The sequence below is a fragment of the Corvus hawaiiensis genome, chromosome 6 (genome assembly GCF_020740725.1).
Source record: "Corvus hawaiiensis isolate bCorHaw1 chromosome 6, bCorHaw1.pri.cur, whole genome shotgun sequence".
NCBI lineage: Eukaryota > Metazoa > Chordata > Aves > Passeriformes > Corvidae > Corvus > Corvus hawaiiensis.
The window spans coordinates 2695932-2715748 of NC_063218.1; the positions used below are offsets into that span (position 1 = coordinate 2695932).

The 19817-nt window shown below is 49.8% G+C and overlaps 1 protein-coding gene across 2 annotated transcripts; it reads right to left on the reverse strand.

Moving 5' to 3' along the window:
- Nucleotides 1-322: 322 nt before the first annotated feature.
- Nucleotides 323-19436, reverse strand: ERO1A (endoplasmic reticulum oxidoreductase 1 alpha). Of its 2 annotated transcripts, none has more exons than XM_048305777.1 (16): nt 19322-19436; nt 12043-12162; nt 10722-10805; nt 9203-9241; nt 8208-8284; nt 8043-8116; nt 7240-7360; nt 6805-6842; nt 5967-5978; nt 4839-4865; nt 4576-4668; nt 3060-3306; nt 2153-2222; nt 1925-2011; nt 1479-1612; nt 323-719 (listed from the first exon to the last, which is right to left on the reverse strand). In XM_048305777.1, the coding sequence occupies exons 1-16, from the start codon at nt 19403-19405 to the stop codon at nt 659-661; spliced, it is 1368 nt and encodes a 455-aa protein (XP_048161734.1). In that variant the 5' UTR covers nt 19406-19436; the 3' UTR covers nt 323-658. The 2 variants fall into 2 exon arrangements, with proteins under 2 accessions (XP_048161734.1, XP_048161736.1); XM_048305779.1 differs by lacking the exon at nt 19322-19436 and adding an exon at nt 16685-16714.
- Between the last annotated feature and the right edge of the window lie 381 nt (nt 19437-19817).

Here is a 19817-nt window from a genome sequence, read left to right on the forward strand (position 1 = left end):
AGCTGCTGCCCCAGGGACAGTCGGGTGCAGCTGACGGTGGGTTCCGCTTTTCCTGAGTGAGGAATGGCAGCCTCCAGGTGCCACATGGAAAGAGCTGGGGCTCCTCCAGCATGATCCTTCTTGGTGCATCTTCCCAGCCTTCAGTGGGTGCAAGGAGCACCAGGAAGCGCCTGCTCCCACAAGAACGTTTCCCAAAGAGGAGGAATTCACCTTGGGACAGCAGCAGCTCCTCCAGTCCCTTGAAGTTGTTTTTTTATGCAGCAGGAAGTTGGTGCAGGCACACTGTGAGTGAGGGGCTGGTTGGAATCATGGAGCAGACAAGGAATTTCCCCCAAATTTATTCAATGGAACGGTTCTTGCCCTACCTCCAGCTTCCAAAGGCAAGGCCATGGGTCTGATCCATCCAAATAGCACAGCAATATTTCAAAGAGTTATTCCAAATGATCTTCCAATATATAAAATAAAATTTACATAGAGTCCCCACTTTTATACAAAAAAGAAAAATAGCTCTTTTTCTTTCCCTTGTACAAAATATCTCCTCAGCAGGTTACAGACAATCAGCTGGGAACAGGAGGCCCAGCAAGTGGTTTCCATGGTTTAAGTCGGAGTGTGATGGAATGATGGTGTTTGTCCACAAGTCTCTCTTTCTCCACTGAATTCACCTCATGTTTTGTAAGATATTCCTAAAGTTTTCCAGTTCTTTCACGCTGGTTGAAACCCTGTGTGCAAGGAGAGCAAAAGGGAAACGTTACAGCAGCATCCATGTCGTGAATTATTCAAAATCTGGGAGAAAGGGGCTGTATCAAGCCAAGCTTCAAGCAGCTCTTGGGAAGAGAAGATTTGGAATTCCAGCTAAATTAGGTTGAGGTTACAACCAGGCTGTTCACTAATTCCCCTGCCTCTTTTTAAAGCAAACACTGGGAATCACAGTGGAACAGGACGTTAAAGAACTCATCCTTGGAAAACCCTGTTTGCCAGAAACTCCTGGTCTCTCAACATCACAAACAGCTCATGTGTAACCAGAGTGTCCTGAAATCTCCTCCTCAAGGCCTCATTATTCTCCTTTTCTGCAAAAAACTCTTCATCCAGCTCTCCTCAAGGGGCTGGACTGTTAAATTCAATCACTGCAAACAGACCTAGGAAGGAACTTGTGGAAGGGAACAACCTGAAGGAGGGGCCTAAGGAGAGCAGCCCGTGCCTGGGACAAAGTGTTTCAAGGACAGAGTCACACAGTCCCTTAAAAATGATGAAATTCTTTGTATCTTAACACAAATACTTCCTTGATTTCCTTACAGGAATGTAGAGTATAAAGAATACTTCAAATCATTCCAACTCTTGCACTCCATATCAACACCACCTGATACCAGACTACGACAAGAGTCCCCACCAAAACTGCTGAGAGCTGACTGAAATTAGAGCTGAAACTGGATGTAACACAGCAACTTGTGCAAAAGTAGAGAGCAAAGTCTCAAACTCACCTTCCAAAGGCATTAAATAAGGCCACAATTTCTTGTCTGGTCAGCTGGAATCCGTAGGAAGGGCCGCTCTCGGGAATCTTTTCGATGAGGTTCTCTGAGAAGAGGATCTTCAGTGCTGTGCCCAAGCCCTGTGTCTGTGCAGGGATCAAACAGGATCACTGAACAGCACCTTCAAACCTCCCTCCACCTGGGCAACATCATCTTAACAGGGAAAGAGGATTTCACTTAACCCAGGCTCGGCACCCCCTCGCCTCTCTTGGGTCATCCCAGTTTCCACAGGCAGCTGCTTCCAGGCTGAGCAAGCTGGGATCAGCTGCTTCCTGCTGCCTGCACAGGTAGGGAATCCAGCAGCCCTGAGCTGCATCCAGGAGCTGATGGGTATCCAAGGGCCACATCCACACCAATCCCAGCACCAGGTGCTCCCAGACACTGCTGACAAGCCTCACCTGCAACTTCCCCCACAGCCGGCACTTGAAGCAGCCAACACAGTCCATGATCTTGGAAATATTCTTGAAGTGCAGCCTAAATTCCTCCTGGGGGAAAAGAAATTCATGTTGGTCACGGTTATGCACTAATTAGGGCTCCTTCCAGGTATTAATCCAAATTAATCCTGGAATTCAGTGGGGCTGAGGTAGGGAAAAGCCTCCTGCAGTGGGGTCCTTGGCAGAAATTACCTTTAGTTTAGCAGCTTCCTTTTTATTCCCTGCAAAGAAGGAGTTTTCATCGAAGTGCAGTGGGAAAGACCTGGAAGGGAATGAAGAGAGTTTGGTTTCTGCCCAGGTTGTATGGCTGCAGTCAGGGGTGGGGATAAACAGAGCTGGGAGCCACTGGACATCTCCAGACATGTTCTAATCTTACATCCAACCCCAAGGACTGGAATAAGATGATTTAAGGTCCCTTCCAACCCAAACCACTCCGGGATTCTATTATCTCCTTCAATTTGAGCTGGCATCTCACCTTGGAGACATTTTTAGCCCTTGCTCGATGGTTTTTAAGCCATTTCAGTGTTTTCTGACAGACAGAAGCACAGGAGGGTGACAAGATAAATCAAACACTGATCACTTTTGGAGACAGCCTTTTCTGTCTGGTTCCAGTATCTTCCATTCCTTTTAATCCAAACTCCATCCAACAGCCCAAACCTCTGTTACCAAGATATTTAGGATGTTTTTCTAGTTGCAAACACGAAGGCAGGCCTGGTATCCCACAGATGAGTCACACAGGTAGCCAATTTTAGGGCTGACACGTAGGCAGCTATTAAATTCAATTCTGCTAAACCCAAAAGGCAGCCAAGGCTATTAAAACTGTGGGACTAATTACCCAAATTCTGCAATTTGCATACAGATATTAATACGTTCCCAGCAAAACCACACTACTGCTACTATGTCATTGCAAGGGGGCTGCACTGGATGACCTTAAAAAGGTCTTTTCCAACCCAAACCATTCCATGTTTCTATGATTCTACTGCACAAATCACTCCAGGAAGGAACCCAGAACCTGCCTTTCTAGGAGCTTTACGTGACAGGTTAAGCACACTCAGGGATGTTGCCAGAGCCCCTGTCCCCAGGTACTGAGTGCAATTACTTGGCCAGATGGAGGATTTCCAGCAGCAGGTGCTTCGTTTCTGCATCCTGGCTTTTATTCCCAGTGTACAGCTGGAAATCCGGGCGCTCAAAGAAGGGCAGCACTTTGGAGAGGGCCCTCAGCTCTATCAGGTACAGAAAATAGAGGTTCTTGAGTCTTCTGGGCCCTTCCCCTCTGGTGAGGACTTCATCAAACCTCTGCTGGAACTCCATGACGTTGGGGCCCCATTTCTTCTCCGACCATGTATCTGAGACAGAAAAAAACCCCAAAGACATGAGGTGGAGGGCTTTAGCTCTGGTTCATCTCCCCCCTCCAGGGAAATGGTGAAATGTGATTCCAGCCAGGGAGATCCCAGCTTTTCCAAGTCACTGACCTAAAACCACAGAATCATTAAGGTTGGAAAAGACCTCCAAGATCATTGAGTCCAACCTTTGACTGAGTCCAACCTTTGAGTGCCACATCCAGTCTGGAGGCTCCTTGAACCTCCAGGGATGGTGATTCCACCACTTCCCTGGGAAGCCTCTTCCAGTGAAGAAATTTTGCCTCAAAATTGTTCAAGGGAGGCATGATTTTAACTCAGTTCAACCCCCAGCAAACACAAAACTCCAGACTTTTCTCAGGTGGTTCCTGAGTCTTCATAAGGAACAGGGACACCTTAAGAGAATTCCTGGTGATATGGAAAAGCAAGAGCAGAGGAGACTGGCCTCTATTTTCCATTTTCAAGCCCACAAAGGATATTTCTGTTGCTCATCCTACCATGTATTTAAGATTATTATATAAAATACATAGTGGAAGATGTAAAAGTCAGACCAAGGTGATGCTGCAGCCCCAACTCATCTCTTGCCTCTGTTGTTTCCCACATTATCCCATCTCCAAACTCCAACATGGCCTAACTCACCTCGAGGTGAGGCCCACGTGAGCTGTGGCGACTTAAATACAATTATTTGGTTAAATCTAATTGACTTGCCCAAATTCCCACAGCTATCACCTTGATTTTCAAGCCCAGGGTTGAAATTGGGATTTCTGAGACAGCTACTTATGGATCAAAGCATGGGAAGGAAATGGAAGTGGAAATGGAAGTGGAAATGGAAGTGGAAATGGAAGTGGAAATGGAAGTGGAAATGGAAGTGGAAATGGAAGTGGATCAATGGTCTTGGGAAAGCCCAGCCAAGCATTTCCCAGTCCAGGTGAGGTTATTGCTGAAGTGACCATCATAAAACCAGGCTGGGAAGGGACAGCCTCGATCCACAGTTAGAAACCCACTCCAAAATAACCCTGGAGGAAGAACAGAGGGAATATGTGCTGGAAGTCCAGGTACAGAGCACGGCCCAGCCCCTGCCAGACCTGGAGGCAAGTGGCAACTGCATCCCTAATCCTGTTACACCAGCTGGGTGCTGGGAAGAGCACAAATAGGCCTGAATCCTGCTGGAACAGGCTCCAACCAGCATTTAGCAGAGCCGTGGAAGTGTCAGCTTTGGGGTGAGGCAGGGAAGCTGGAGCAGGAAGCAGGATTTACCTTGCAGGAGGTACCTGGCACTCAGGTGGATGTTGATGCTGGCGTGGAGACCAGAGATGAGCCTGTAGAAAGCTCTTTTCTCCACACAGACCCCTGCAAAGAAAAGGGCAATTTAAGACACTGAAAGCACCCACTGGATTTTCAATTCTCCTGGCAGTGAGGCAGGAATCTAATCCCACTGAGTGTGGCCACTAATCCCACCCACTCCCTGGCCATTTTGTGTCCATCCCAGGAAGAGCAACCACGTTCAGACCAAGGATTACCTTTGAGCCACTTGTAAAACATCTGCCCTGGAAAGAAAGGAAAACACATCACTGAGGGTACAGCCCAAGCCTGATGCCCTGAATTCACCTCCCAGGCCGGCCCCAGAGGACCCTCTGCCCACTCCAGTTTGCAGAAACTGGGAAAGGAGCATTAAAAGAGCATGAAGAGAGCTCTCCTGCCCACCCTTGTGACTGATGCTTCTCTAACACAGCATGGCAGCAGCTCAAAACAGCACGTGGGCTTTCCCCAAGGGGCTGGGGGGAAGGGGCAGAACAGCACAGTGTTGGGAAAAACAAGGGTCAGGGATTGCTTTCCTCTTCTGGGCAGAGTGGGGAGAGGGATATTTTTATAAAACAAACAAACAAACCAACCAAAAAACCACAGAGTGCAGCCAAGCATGTAGAATCCCACAAGTCAGGGTTTCACTATCCCTGCTCTGTGCTTGGAAGCGATCTGGAGATCAGGATTTGGGGATGGTTTGGACACAAAAAGATGCTGTGGGGAATGGAGAACTCCAGGAAACAGCCCTTCCCAGGGCCTCAGGGAGTTGGGCACCCAGCTCCTACAGCTTCAGAGGCTGTTGGGATTATGAGTCTGTTCAAAGCTTTCTCAGCAAGATGCACTGAAAATAACCCAGGACAATTCCTGCTCCCAAAGGCTTCCCACAGTTCAGTGACTGCCTTTGAACAGGACTTGTGCTCTTAAAAAAATGCTGGTGGACTTTTTAAGCCCTTCACAGGAGGATGGGATGGGATAGGGAACTCACAGCGTCTGTTTTGCTCAAGTGACCAGGGACAGAACCCAGAGAACGGCTGGAGCTGTGTCAGGGAGGTTTAGGTTGGATTTCAGGGAAAGGTTCTTCCCCCAGAGGCTGCTGGGCACTGCCCAGGCTCCCCAGGGATGCCCAGGCTGGGATTGTTGGGGTGTCTGGGCAGGGCCAGGAGCTGGATTCCATGATCCTTGTGATCCCACTCAGGATATTCTATGATTCCATGACTCTAATATCTGGTTTGCCCGATTAATAATTTTGCCAAGCAGGTGCATTATCTAATGGCACAGCTTGTGACAGCAGGACAAAGACAGCCCATTTGTTTCTGTTATCGGTAAAAACAAACAGTGCCACTCACCTCCGTCATCTCCTGGTGGAAAAAAGCACAAATGGTGGAGGGAGAGAGAGAAAAACAGGATAAAAAATTTACACAGAACCAAAATTAAGCTCCAAAGTACAAGCACTGCTCTGTTCATCTGCTCTGACAACCTCCAGGGAGGTTTGGAAACGTTCTGAACACAGAAAACTCCGAGTGCAGCAGTGAGGACGCCGGATGAGCAACGGTGCTGAGTAGCCTGACCAATGCAGGAGGGATCAATATTTGCAAAGGAAGTAAAACCTGATATTTCCAGGGCCACTGTCCACCCCCTTCAGCAGGAGAAGAGAAGAGCCACTCCTTTGCACCAGGGTCAAAGGAGGGGGGTAAAAACCTCCATAATTTAGGGGAAAATGAGGAGATCATGGCAGAGGGTACTGCTGGAGGTTGATGATGTTCTCATGTTTCCAAACCCCTTCCCTACTTTCATTTACACTGCCTGGCCTTGGCTCCAGGGCAGAGCTTCTCCTCCTGGGTGGTTTCCATGGAGGATCCCAGCCAGGTTCTCATTTCAGTCTGTCACAGATGGTTTGGCAGTGCCAAGTACAGACACCAGGGACCCAGTGAGAGCTCAGGGGTCAGCCCTGCTCACAGTCCCTCCCAAATTCACATTTTTTCCAGGACTGGAAGATCAGACATTCTTTTTCCACAGTGGATGCTAGAAAAACCCACTTCCAGGTGCCATGAAATTCTACACTTGGTCAAGAGCTGCAGGATATTTCTCATCCAGCAGAAGAAGGAGCCCAGAGAACATTTACTGTTCCTGGAGCTGGGATCAGTTCACTACTAACCCACTTAGTGAGATAAATAAATGACTCACCTCTGCCAGATGCCAAAGGTCTTTTTACATTCTGAGGCCTAGGAGGGGAAAAAAATATCATTTAAATGAGATATGTAAATAAGTTACTGTCTCCTTGTGTGCACCAACAGAGCAGAGCAGAAGTAGTTACTTCTGCAGTCAAACAGCCTGAGGGGATCTAAAAACCCCTTCTGTGCTTTAGCTTGACTCAGGAAGGGAAAGGATAGAGCAAAATGGGAGTTTCTGTGGGGTTTTGCTGATGTTTTCTTCTTTTTTTAGAAAAACAGGCAGGAAAACTCAAATATCTTCCTTTGGGACAGCCACATGATTTGTCCCTGGTGGATCCCACCCTGGTGCAGGCACTGGAGCAAAGACAGGAGGATGAGGATTCATTTCTGCCCCTCTGCAGAAATCAGCACCCTCAGGCTCCTGGAACTTGTCCCCCAAAGCACCTACTTGAAGCAGTTTTCTTCATAAATACTGTTCCAAATTTTCCAGGCATCCGGCCCCTTGTAGCCAGTGTAACGTTCTGGATTCAGGAGTAAATCCACGTACTCAGCATCAGGAGAATGGATGTCTGTGAAGCAGAGTGCTGGGTCAGTGACAAGGATTTTCTGAGGGAAAATGACATTTCCCAAGGCTGATCCAGCCACCTCTTCCCCACCTTGCTAAACACAGCAAGGTCCTGAGCAGCAAGGAAGCTTTATCAGAAATTATGTGGGTATTATTTTCAAAACACGGAGGTCAGGAGAGTGGAAAAGAGCAGAAATGCTATTTATGATCCAGGTTTGCTGAAATATTACACCTTGGCCTGGAAATTGGGGCTGTTCAGTCTGGAGAAGAGGAGGTTGTGTAGAGACCTCACAGCAACATTCCAGGATCCAAAGAGGCAACAGGGAGGCCAGAGAGGAGCTCTACCTCAGGAACTGTAGGGACAGGAGAAGGGGGGATGGCTTCCCACTGACAGAGGAGAAATTTAGGTTGGATATTGGGAAGGAATTGTTCCCAATGAGGGTGGGGAGGCACAGGGTGCCCAGAGCAGCTGTGGCTGCCCCTGGATCCCTGGCAGTGTCCAAGGCCAGGCTGGACATTGGGGCTTGGAGCAACCTGGGACAGTGGGAGGTGTCCCTGCCCATGGCAGGGGTTGCACTGGATGAACTTTAAGGTCCCTTCCAACCCAAACCATTCCATGATTTTAAGTTCTGCAGAAGTGCTTAAATGCTTTTCCAAGCCTTGCCAGCTCTCCCAGGTGCCCGTACCATCAGCCTCACAGAAGCTGTCCGAGGAGTCGTCGTGCTGTGTCCACTGCAGCACTGCCTGCCGGGTTTCTGTGCTGCAAAAACCGTGGGGAAAGAGTCTCAGAGAGAGCACTGATCCCAGCTTCCCTTCAAGACAAGGAAGGATTGTGGAAAAAGAAGTCAAACCTCAAAGAGTCATCAACAGCTCCAAGTCTCTTGGCCTCTTCACATTCTTCAGCGAGGTTATTGGCTTCTTCTGAGTACTGGGTTGGAAAGCAAAGGAGTGGGGAGGGATGAGGATTAAAAAGGAATTTTTTTTTTTTGCCGCTTCAATTCTGCCTTTAATGCACTATCCAGGTTAAGCCCCAGAAACCCTTTCATGATTCACCCCACCCTGTGTTTCCACAGGATGTCTGCAGATATCCAAAAGCTTATGCAATGCTGACGAGTCTTGCAGGGACTCAGGGCAGCCTCTGGCACTACCGCAGGGGCTTTTTGTGCCTGGTGACACCTGCTCTTGGAGAGATGTCAGGAATACCTGGCTCCAGGAAAGCCACCTCAGAGGCTCTGTGGCATCCCAAGCACTTGAAGAGGGTAAAAATTTAGGCACAAAGAGAATCCTGACAAATATTGACCCTTGGTCAAATCCTGAGGGCAGTTTTGGGCCTCTCATGGCATGAAAGACACTGAGGGGCTGGAGCGTGTCCAGGGAAGGGAACGGAGCTGGGAAGGGGCTGGAACACCAGGAGCTGCTGAGGGAGCTGGGAAAGGGGCTCAGCCTGGAGCAAAGGAGGCTCAGGGGGGACCTTGTGGCTCTGCACAAGTCCCTGACAGGAGGGGGCAGCCGGGGGGGTCGGGCTCTGCTGCCAGGGAACAGGGACAGGACAAGGGGAAATGGCCACAAGTTGCACCAGGGGAGGAGGTTTAAGTTAAATATTAGGGAAAATTTCTTCATGGAAAAGGTTGTCAGGCATTGAACAGGCTGCCCAGGGCAGTGGTGGAATCCCCATCCCTGGAAGTGATCAAAAAGCATGTGGTTGTGGCACTTGAGGACATGAGCAGTGATGAACATGGGGGTGCTGGGGTGAGAGTTGGACTCGATGATCTTAAAGATCTTTTCCAGCCTCACCAGTTCTATGGCACAAAAAAACCCTCATCCTTTTGTGCTCAGACACACCCACCTTGTAACTTCCAGATCTGATTCCATCAGGGACTTCATCCTGAAAGACAAAACAAAGCACGTCCCACATGTGGGGCTGACGAGACCTTTCAGCCCCATCTTTGGGAAAGATTTGGGATGTTACCACAGCTGCTGGAGGTGAGAAGGTGATCAAAGCATTGGGCCCAGCTTACAACACATGCAACTCCTCACTCCTCCCCAGAGCAAGGAAAAGCAATATTCCTAGTGGTTTATGATGATTTTTCAGCAAGATTCCTCTTCTCCAAAGGTCTGCAGCCTTCCAGGCTGCTACATCAGGCTCTGCTTTGCTTATCCAAGCAGGAAGTTGGGAAAGCCAATACAGACCCCAGAGGAGCTGGAGCTGCCTCTGGTCAGTCCAGGTCTGGCATCACCTTCCTGGCAGGAGCCCAGGTGCCTCCTCAGATGTTGCATCTATCAGCCCCTGATACATGACATCCCAAACTTCCCCCTGACCATTCCATCATGGAATACCAGCCCTGCCAGCCCCACACAACCAGACCCTAAATTCCCCCCAACTTCCATTTTCTCCAGGAGCAGGAGGACAATAAAACCACTTCTACACTGCAGGAGCAAGTATTATGATGGCAAGGAGCACAGAAGAGAAAAATTAAGCAATAGGAGTTGTTATAATTGATTTCAGGACGAAATGGACCCAAATCAAAATAATTAAGAACAGGAGGGACAGTCAGTTGTTAAAATAAGAACAACTTTCAGCTAAAACTTAGGCCATTGTAACAAAACTCCATCACATTAATCATAAGCAGTACCAAAAATAGAGTTTTTAAGGGGAAAAAAAAAGCATTTAAACAACATTTAGTGATCTTTTGAGGTGAAAAAAAAATCATCATTCCATTTTAGAACCCAAGAGTGAGAGAGTAAGACAGCCTGTGGTGGCTGTCAACACCCAAACATGGAATGTCCCCAAAGGAACCACCAGCCACCAAGTTGTGACTGCCTCACCTTCTCACCCCGTTCTTTTTGGGCAGACACCTGCAGTCAGGATGTTTTCTTACAGCTGAGGGAACAAACCCCTTTTGTCCAGGATACAGGGACAAGAGTGCCCTGGGAAATAGGATGCTGAAAGAGCCATTTCTCCTAAAAGAAGAGGGCTGGAAAGCTCTTAGTCAAATTCATCAGCCAAAACTAAAACACAGTGCAGCCCGTGGGGCAACAGGGTAAAATTCTGTCAATTAACACAAAAACAATAATAGAATTGCCCTAAAAATTCTTACTAATGGAGAAAATAAAAGAGGGACCAGGAGAAGGTTTTGGCTGTTTGCAGAGGGTCAGCTTTAAAATCCCAGCCTCTCTTGAAACTTTCAGAATTTAGGATTTTGGCCTTCAACAACCAGTGTTGCTGCACCCATGAAAGCTCCATCAGAGCCAGAATTTTGCTATAATTAAAATAACAAGATTCAGTCACTTGTCTGCTGTTTGCTTTTGGTCTGCAAAAGTTAAATACAAACAAAGAGATGGAAAAGAATGGATTTGGTACTTACAGAGGGGCAGGGCTGTACAGCACAGTCTCTCATTCCACAGTGACTGCTGTCATCCCAAAAAGGACAAGGTTTCTGTAGGTTTACCTGCAAATAACACATCACCCTATGAAGTAACACATCTCCTCCATGCAGCCAAGCCAATCTTGTTCAACAGAAATCCGTGTTCTGCACTTGCTTGTTCCCACACCAACAACTCCTTGGTGACCCAGATTGATACCATCACTCATATCCTTGTTATCAGCACAGGTTATGCTTTTAATGCTTGCTTGGATCTTTCTTCTGGTGCTTTCCCACACGCACTTTTTCACAATTCCAAAATGTTCTGGAGGGCCAGAGCTCCCTCTGCTCTGGAGCCAGGCTGGGAGAGCTGGGGGTGTTCACCTGGAGAAGAGAAGGCTCCAGGGAGAGCTCAGAGCCCCTTGCAGGGCCTAAAGGGGCTCCAGGAGAGCTGGAGAGGGACTGGGGACAAGGGATGGAGAGACAGGACACAGGGAATGGCTTCCCAGTGCCAGAGGGCAGGGATGGATGGGAGATTGGGAAGAAATTCTTGGCTGTGAGGGTGGGGAGGCCCTGGCACAGGGTGCCCACAGAAGCTGTGGCTGCCCCTGGATCCCTGCAAGTGTCCCAGGCCAGGCTGGATGGGGCTTGGAGCAGCCTGGGACAGTGGGAGGTGTCCCTGCCAGGATTCTATGCTTCTTTCAGAGCAATCTCAGTATTTCTGTTACAAATCCCCACCCTGGAAGGGGAAAGGGCGTTTCTTTAACAAATCCCAGTCTTTCTCTTCTGTGAGTTGGTATCAAGTATCATTCTTCCAAAACAATTAACATTTAACAGGATTTGGTGGGTTTGGAAGGGAGGGGGATAATGGGGATCTGACTGAATGGGAGCAGAATGCAGCTCATGGAATCTAATCCATGCAATGTCTGGCAGCAACAGCCATCAATGAACCTGAGTGTGGGGTAACTAATCCAGGTTTTCCCTGGCAGTGGGGAGTCACCAGGAATCCTCTCATTATGGATCACTGGTCATCAACATCTTTAAAGCACAGCTCACCAAAGGAAGTCCCTTCATTAATGTGTTGCTTAAGAGGGAAAAATGGATAAGAAAATATCTTTAAAATCCTCCTAAAGGTACACTGCATCTTGTTAAGATTCTTCTCATAACAGAAGGGTCCAGCTTGCTGACTGCAGCCTTAAAAGGTCAGGGTTAAAATGCAGGTGTCTGATTTTTAGAAGATCAGCAATAAGTTCAAGGGAGATTAAAAAAAAAAAAAAAAGAGAGCAGCACACAAATAACTACAATTCTTGTATGAGAAAATTACCTTGTAGTATCTAAAATAGTCACTTTCCAGGAGTTCATTCAGTCTAGGAAAAAGTTTGTAGTTGTTGAAGGCATCAATGGTTTCTACATCACAGGTGCAGTCATCTAAATAACCAGTAACCTGGGGGAGAAAAAAAATAATAAAATCAAAATCAAAAACATCCAAAATAATAAATCAAATATAAACAACCCGGCCAGAACTTTTTAACACTGCAGACAATAAAATAATTCCTCATTTTCTTTCCTTTTACCAGCAAGTCAAGTTTAAGCAGAATGGATATGGCTGCTGTGACAGCTGTGAGCCACGGGCTGCCAGTTCAGGTTCCCTTCTGGATGAGCCTCAGGAGGCCATTCCTGCAGGATAACACGGAGCTGAGGGCTGGAGTTTGCATAAGGGACCAGTTAGGCAACAACGACACCAATGACAGCCCTCAAAGAAAGTCCTTCTTGTTAATTAGATGTGCTGCAGCCACTGATTTGATTTAATCAGAACCACAGCAAATGGAGCAGCTCTGCTATGAGGAAAGGCTGGGAGAGTTGGGATTGTTCAGCCTGGAAAAGACAAGGCTTCAGGGTGGCCTGATTGTGACCTTCCAGTACCTGAAGGGAGCTGACAGGAAAGATGGAGAGAGAGGATTTACAAGGGATGGAGTGCCAGGACACAGGGAATGGCTTCCCAGTGCTAGAGGGCAGGGAGAGATGGGATACTGGGAAGAAATTCTTCCCTGTGAGGGTGGGGAGGCCCTGGCACAGGGTGCCCAGAGAAGCTGTGGCTGCTCCTGGATCCCTGGAAGTGCCCAAGGCCAGGCTGGATGGGGCTTGGAGCAACCTGGGATAGTGGAAGGTGGCCCATGGCAGGGATGGAATGGGATGAGCATTAAGGTCCCTTCCAACCCAGAGCATTCCACGATTCTGTGATTAACTGCAACAGTCCCTCTCCTCGCCTCAGAGAGCCGTTTGGCAAGAAAACATCTGCTCTGAATCTGACAGATCCTTCTTGCATCATCCGGAACAACTCAACAGGCTTTGTGCAAGCCCTGAAGAAAAAAAAAAAACCAAACAAAGAAGTAGTGCAAATTCAGCTGTGGTTTCCTGACACATCCATTACTGGCTGATGACAAAGTTGTTCAACACAGAAGTAGTTTTGCTTCCCCCACGCCCCCAGTGAGTCCTTGGGGAAATCACAGAATCCTGGAATCATTTAGGCTGGAAAAGATCACCAAGTTCAGCCATTCCCCCAGCACTGACCAGGTGACCTCAGGTGCCACATCCACAGAGCTTTTAAATCTCTCCAGGAATGATGAATCCACCACTACCCTGGGCAGCTGTGCCAGGGCTGGACAACCCTTTCCATGAAGGAATTTTCCCAATATCCAACCTAAACCTCTCCTGATGCAACTTGAGGCCATTTCCCCTTGTCCTGTCCCTTGTTCCCTGGGAGCAGAGCCCGACTTCCCCCTGACTGCACCCAGGGAGTTGTGCAGAGCCACAAGGACCCCCCTGAGCCTCCTTTGCTCCAGGCTGAGCCCCTTTCCCAGCTCCCTCAGCCGCTCCTCATAATTCATCAAGAGCTACACACCAACTTAAATAAGACCATTATATTTACCACCATGGAAATGGAGCTGAGAGGAGGATGGCAGAAATGGAGCACAGAGTCACATGAAATGGGGAGGTGGGGGAAAAAATAGCCAGAATTCCCTACCCCACTGGAACAACTCTGTTTTGTTGAAGCAGCATCATTTGGAGGCTCACGCATATTTTAAGTGTTTACACTGCAGCTCAGTGTGTCACCCTCACACATTTACTGAATTCTGTCCTGCATTTTGCATGGTAATGAAGATAAACAGTGATTTAAGCTTTCCACTAACCTGAATCACTCCTGTAAAAATAAACAGTAGCAATTTGCTAATCCAGTTACCCAATTTAAAGCTGTTCCAAAATTATATATATATTAAAAAAACACATCAAAACAACAAACCGCAGCAAACCACCAACCAACCACATTTTTATTTCCTGGAATCGTGGCATCCTTCAAGGCAGGAAGCTTAAAGGTTGGGTCTAAAAGTGGCCTACAAAAAGATTTGGGGATAATCTTCAGCTGCTCTCTGTATCCACACTTGACAAAGATGTCTCTCAAAAGGAATGACATCCCTGTAAGTGGGAACATTGGAGCTCCCACCAACCCCCCACTGGAAGCACCATTTGGGCCAGGCCTGTTTTTGTTATGTCTGGTGACCAATTCAAGCCAGAACCAACCTCATCCTGATTATAATCCAGAGTGAAGCACTGCAGATGATCCCAAAATCCTTAGGACTGGATGGGGGTCATGCTTTGGAGCTCTCCAAATACCAGTTTATCGGTGGGATCAGCCTCAAGTCACCCTGAACACAGCTGTGGGGGCAATGGGCAAAGTGCTGGGAAAACTCCAGCTCTGCTCAATCCTTCTTCCTCCAAGGATTTCAGTCAGACTGGGCAGAAATGGGTAATTTCCCCAGCCTGTGTGTATCCAACCTACCCAAGTTCACAGCCAAAGGAGCACAGCAGAGAAGCAGCACCAAGACCATCCAGAGCCGAGGCTCCTCAGAGCCCTGGTGAAAGCCCCAGTGATGCCACCACCAAACAGCTTTAAGCTGAGCCACTTTAAGACTCGGGGAAGTGGCAGTGTCAGATCACTTGGCAGGACTTGGTCTTCATTTCAGAGGTTCCCTCTTGCTCCATGACCACCCCAGAACCCGTTTTTCAGTGCTGGATGCAACCAGACTCACTTGGTTTGGGACTTCAACTCCTGCTGCCAGAGCAGTTGAGCTTCAACACGTGTCAAACGTGCCCTCCAGTGGGTGGTGCCTCAAAACACTTCCTCCCACCCCACAAACAAAACATTTACCTACATCTTCAGCCTGTGACAATGAGAACAGTTGTTTGAGATAAACCGTGGATGGATCCAGTCCCAAACACGTGCCAGGTGCTTGCCGGCACCGTGAATCACCGAGCAGAGCGCCGGTAATGGGTTTTGCTCCACCCGCCTGGGTGTGAGAACCTGTCGGCAGGGCTGGGCTTTCCCACTGGGAAGAGATGCAACGGAGCCGCCGGGACAGACGCGGCAGGAGCGGCTCCGGGTGCTGAGTAAGCTCCAAGGACGACGTGCTCGCAATCCCGGACTCCAAAGGACCCACCTGGTGGGCGTAACACGGCTGGGAACACCAACACGGGGACTCTGTAATCCCTGCGTTTGGCTCTGCTTCAACCTCCTTCACCTCCATCCCAGCCTCCTGTCAGGCTGCTCTTCCCATCTCCTTCTGCTCCCTTGAATGTTGCAGAAACATTCCCTAAGCAGTGGATTTCAGGTTTTCTTCTTGCTATGTCCCACACCACAGCCAGGCAGGAAAGGAGGAAAACTTTTTCCTTCATCTCCCGGAAAGGGCACAGGGAAGGGAATGCCACAGAGGCTGAGGAGTTTGGTTTAGCCTGTACCAATTTCCCTGGCACTGTCTGTTCTTCTGGACAAGCCACAGCAATCCCAGGCTGATGGGGAGCAGATGCTTCCCCTGCTCCCTCAGCAGAAGTTTCCTGGCAGTCACCCTGCACAAAGGAGTTGGATTTGATGATCCTTGTGTGTCCCTTCCAACTCAGTATATTCTATGATTCTATGAAATTATTTCTCTTTCATCCTTGCCGGTGCACTTGGAGCAAGTTGCTGGCAGCCAGCTGAGGACAGTCATTCCTGCACCTGTCCTGGAAGCAGTACCTGCCATTCCAGGTGCTTGATCCCCATCTTTTGCCCAGAAAACAAGGACTAGGTTTTCCAGAATTCACACAAAAACAAATCTCACATGGGAGTCTCAGGATGGGGTCAAACCACAGGGGCTGAAGGGCTGTCACAGCATCCCAGAATCGTTTGGGCTGGAAAGGATCTTAAAGACCATTGAGTTCCACCCCCTGCCATGGCCATGGACACCTTCCACTCGCCCAGGTTGCTCCAAGCCCTGTCCACCCTGGCCTGAAACACTTGCAGGGATCCAGGGGCAGCCACAGCTTCTCTGGGCACCCTGTGCCAGGGCCTCCCCACCCTCACAGGGAAGAATTCCCAGTTCCCAATATCCCATCTAACCCTGCTCTCTGGCCATGGGAAGCCATTCCCCTTGTCCTGGCACTCCATCCCTCGTAAATTCTCTCTTTCCATTTTTCCTGTCAGCTCCCTTCAGGTACTGGAAGGTCACAATTAGGCCACCCTGAAGCCTTGTCTTTTCCAGGCTGAACAATCCCAACTCTCCCAGCCTTTCCTCATAGCAGAGCTGCTCCATCCCTCTGATCACCTTGGTGGCCTCCTCTGGACTTGCTCCAACAGCTCCATGTCCCTTCTGCTCTGGAAGGACCACAGAGAAGGACACAGTATTCCAGGTGGGATCTCACCAGAGATCTCCCAGATCTCTCAGCAGAGCAGAGAGGCAGAGTGTACCTCCAAATACCTGCTTCTCTCCACCTGGAAACTCCTCCTGAAGCTACCCCAGAGAAATTGGGAACTGTACTAGGAATGAATTCCTGCCCTGGAGGCTGCCGAGTGAACACCAATTCAACAGGAACGCAAGGACAGCTTGAAAGCCTGTCCAGGTACCAAGGAGGAAACTCTCCATGCCCAGATTCACCCCTAATGACAGCATCCTGCCCACAGAAACATTCCCAAAGGGAACCAGCCCTCTGCCAGACCGGAAACCTCGTCAAAATCCCCGTCTGCCAAACACCTGCAGCACAACCTTAATGCAGCTGCCTCAGCCTGTAAACAGCAAATGAACAATAATTACCAGGAATATACAGAAGATATCCATGGCTGACTAAAGCTGTGATGCAAACAGGAATATCTCAAGGGGGGGATGAGCTGCCTGTAAAGTTTGAGGGAATTTTGATATTGGAATGTTAATCAGAGCTTGGAAAGCAGAAAACAGTATCTGAAACTCAAGTGTTCTTAGGAACAGATGGATGTTTCTAATAAAAATTTCATGACTGGTTGGTCTCTAAGGAAGGGAGATAAAATAACAGTGACAAATAGCAGGTGAGGCATTGCCCTGGGTGCAGACAGACAGGAGTGCAACACCCATTCCAGAATCGTGGCCTGCTGAAGTCAGCACTTGGAATATTGCTGGAGCAGCACTCCCAAAAGTGGCCCTTGTCAACGGTCCCAGCACAGGCTGGCACACAAGTCAGAGCTCTTCCAGTCACCCACACTGGGGCTTCTTCAGCTGAGAAGCTCATGAGACAGCATGAGATGGTTCACAGGAGGAAACCAAAAGCTGTACCAGGCCTTCAAGGATCTAAACAAAGGAGGGCAAACCAGATCCTTTAAGGCTTGCCCTATATTTTCTTTGGTGGCAAATAAAAACCACCAGACCAGCTCTGCACAAGAGGATCAGCAGATTATTTTTAACCAAAAGATGAGGCAGCCCTCGGGTGTGATTTAAAAGGTTTGGTGGTTAGAAAGACTGAGAAATGCTGCCCTACATGACACCCTTTCCTAAAGGTAATAAAAAATCTTGACCTAAACGTTTGTAGGGAAAACCAAGCTGCTCCACAGAGTGAAAAGTGTGTTGCAACAACCCAACAGTGCACAAAGCACCACACCAGTTCCTCCAGCCCAAGGAAAAGAGCCTGCCAGCCACTGCCATGCCAGAATGCCAGTTCAGTTAGTGGTTACGGCTCCTTATCCCATTCCACACTCCTGACTCAACAGAGACAAACTTCTCTGCTTACAGGAAGCTGCAAGAAAAAACCCTGCAGAGATCCAGAATCCTAATGCATGTTTTTCAACTCTTTATCAGCAGAGCTTTTATTTACCATTTCCACAGGAAACTGAAAGTGTCAAGAGCCACCCCAGAAGGAAAAGCCAAAGCCAAGAGTGTAATTCCATTTGTCTTCTTTCTCCACTCTCAATTGCTGACACACATTTAAACACTAGAAATTTAATACAGCAAGAGTAGCCTTTATAAAAGCTTCCTTTTCTTCCAAAGGCAACAAAATAAAGCACTAAACACATTGTGACATCTTCCCTCCTTGATCTTGCAAATGTGCTTATCACAGAGATGATTCAAGTTGGAAGGGAGCTTAAGGACCATCTGATTCTACCCACTCCATGGGCAGGGACACCTTCCACTATCCCAGGTTGCTCCAAGCCCTGTCCAACCTGGCCTTGGACACTTCCAGGGATGGGGCAGCCACTCTGCTTGTGCAAAGTGATGTCAGAAGGAACTGCAGAGTGATCTCTCCCTGAATGCAGCTACTTGGTTGACTGTACCCCGTTCTCTGATTACTGTACCTCAACAGAAGCTGCACCAAGTTCACTGGGCCAGGTGAAGACACACCTGGCACACAACAAGGGGAATAAACCCTGGAAGAGCTCTAAGGAGCAGAGCAGCCCAGCTCACACCTGGGCACGGTAGGGTGGCAGGAGCCTGCTGCAGCCACACTCTCCCCTGGACAGTGGAGCTGGGAGAACAGCAAGGCAGGAGAGGGGATGGATGAAGCAGCTCCCAGGCATTATAGTAATGACATCCCTGAAACATCCCAGGAGAGGCACCTGGGTGGTTGGGGAATAAATGCTCAACAAGTCAGAGCACTCCCCTTTTCTGATGGGAGCAGGGAGAGAATACAGTTAAGATGGCATGGAAGAGAATCACAGAATCCTGGAATGGTTTGGGTTAGAAGGGACTTTAAAGCTCATTTAGTTCCACACCTGCCATGGACAGGGACACCTTCCACTAGCCCAGGTTGTTCCAAGCCCCATCCAACCTGGCCTTGGACACTGCCAGGGATCCAGGGACAGCCACAGCTTCTCTGGGCAACCTGTGCCAGGTCCTACCCACCCTCACAGGGAAGAATTCCTTCCCCAATATCCCACCATGCCCTCTGGCACTGGGAAGCCATTCCCTGTGTCCTGTCGCTCCATACCCTTGTCCCCAGTCCCTCTCCAGCTCTCTGGGAGCCCCTTTAGGCCCTGGAAGGGACTGTAAGTTCTCCCCGGAGCCTCGTCTCCTCCAGGCTGAACATCCCCAGCTCTCTCAGCCTTTCCACACAGGAAAGCTCCTGTAGCCCCTCGGAGCATCTCCCTACCCTCCTCCGGACTCCCCCCAGCACCTCCACGTCCTTCCTGTGCTGGCCATCCCAGACCCGGATGCTGAACTCCACCAGGCGCATCAATCCCCCTCTCCTCCTGACACCTCCCACCCCCCTTCCCGCTGGCACCGAGCCCAGCTGCCCATCCTGCCGGCTCCCCGTCCCCGGGCACTGCCCACCTGGCAGAAGCAGCGTCGCTCGGCGCCGCGGGGCAGCGCGGCCGGCAGCGCCAGCAGCGCCAGCAGGAGGATCCCGGCCGCCATCTCTGCGCTCGGGCCCGGAGCAGCGCGGGCTGCAGGGGCCGCCCCGCTCGCACCGCCCAGCTCGGGGCGCGGCCGCCGCCGGCTACGCGCGGCCCCGCACGGACCGGGGCACCGCGGGCAGCGCCCCGGGGACAGCGCGGCGCTTGCCGGCAGCGCTGAGTCACCCAGCGGCCCCTGAGGAACGCGGGGGACACCGCCACGCTTGCCGGCAGCGCTCAGTCACCCAGCGGCCCCTGAGGGACACGGGGGACAGCGCGGCGCTTGCCGGCAGCGCTCAGTCAGCCAGCGGCCCCTGAGGGACACGGGGGACAGCGCGGCGCTTGCCGGCAGCGCTCAGTCACCCAGCGGCCCCTGAGGGACACGGGGGACAGCGCGGCGCTTGCCGGCAGCGCTCAGTCACCCAGCGGCCCCT

What these genes read in the sequence shown, in the direction of transcription:
- ERO1A (XM_048305777.1), bottom strand. Translation starts at nt 19,405, where the DNA reads ATGGCGGCCGGGATCCTCCTGCTGGCGCTGCTGGCGCTGCCGGCCGCG. An exon ending in CTGTACAGCCCTGCCCCTCT is followed by an intron (nt 9,242 to 10,721) that starts GTAAGTACCAAA and finishes TTTGTCTTTCAG; the next exon opens with GATGAAGTCCCTGATGGAAT. An exon ending in AGGAAGCTGCTAAACTAAAG is followed by an intron (nt 2,012 to 2,152) that starts GTAATTTCTGCC and finishes CTTTTCCCCCAG; the next exon opens with GAGGAATTTAGGCTGCACTT.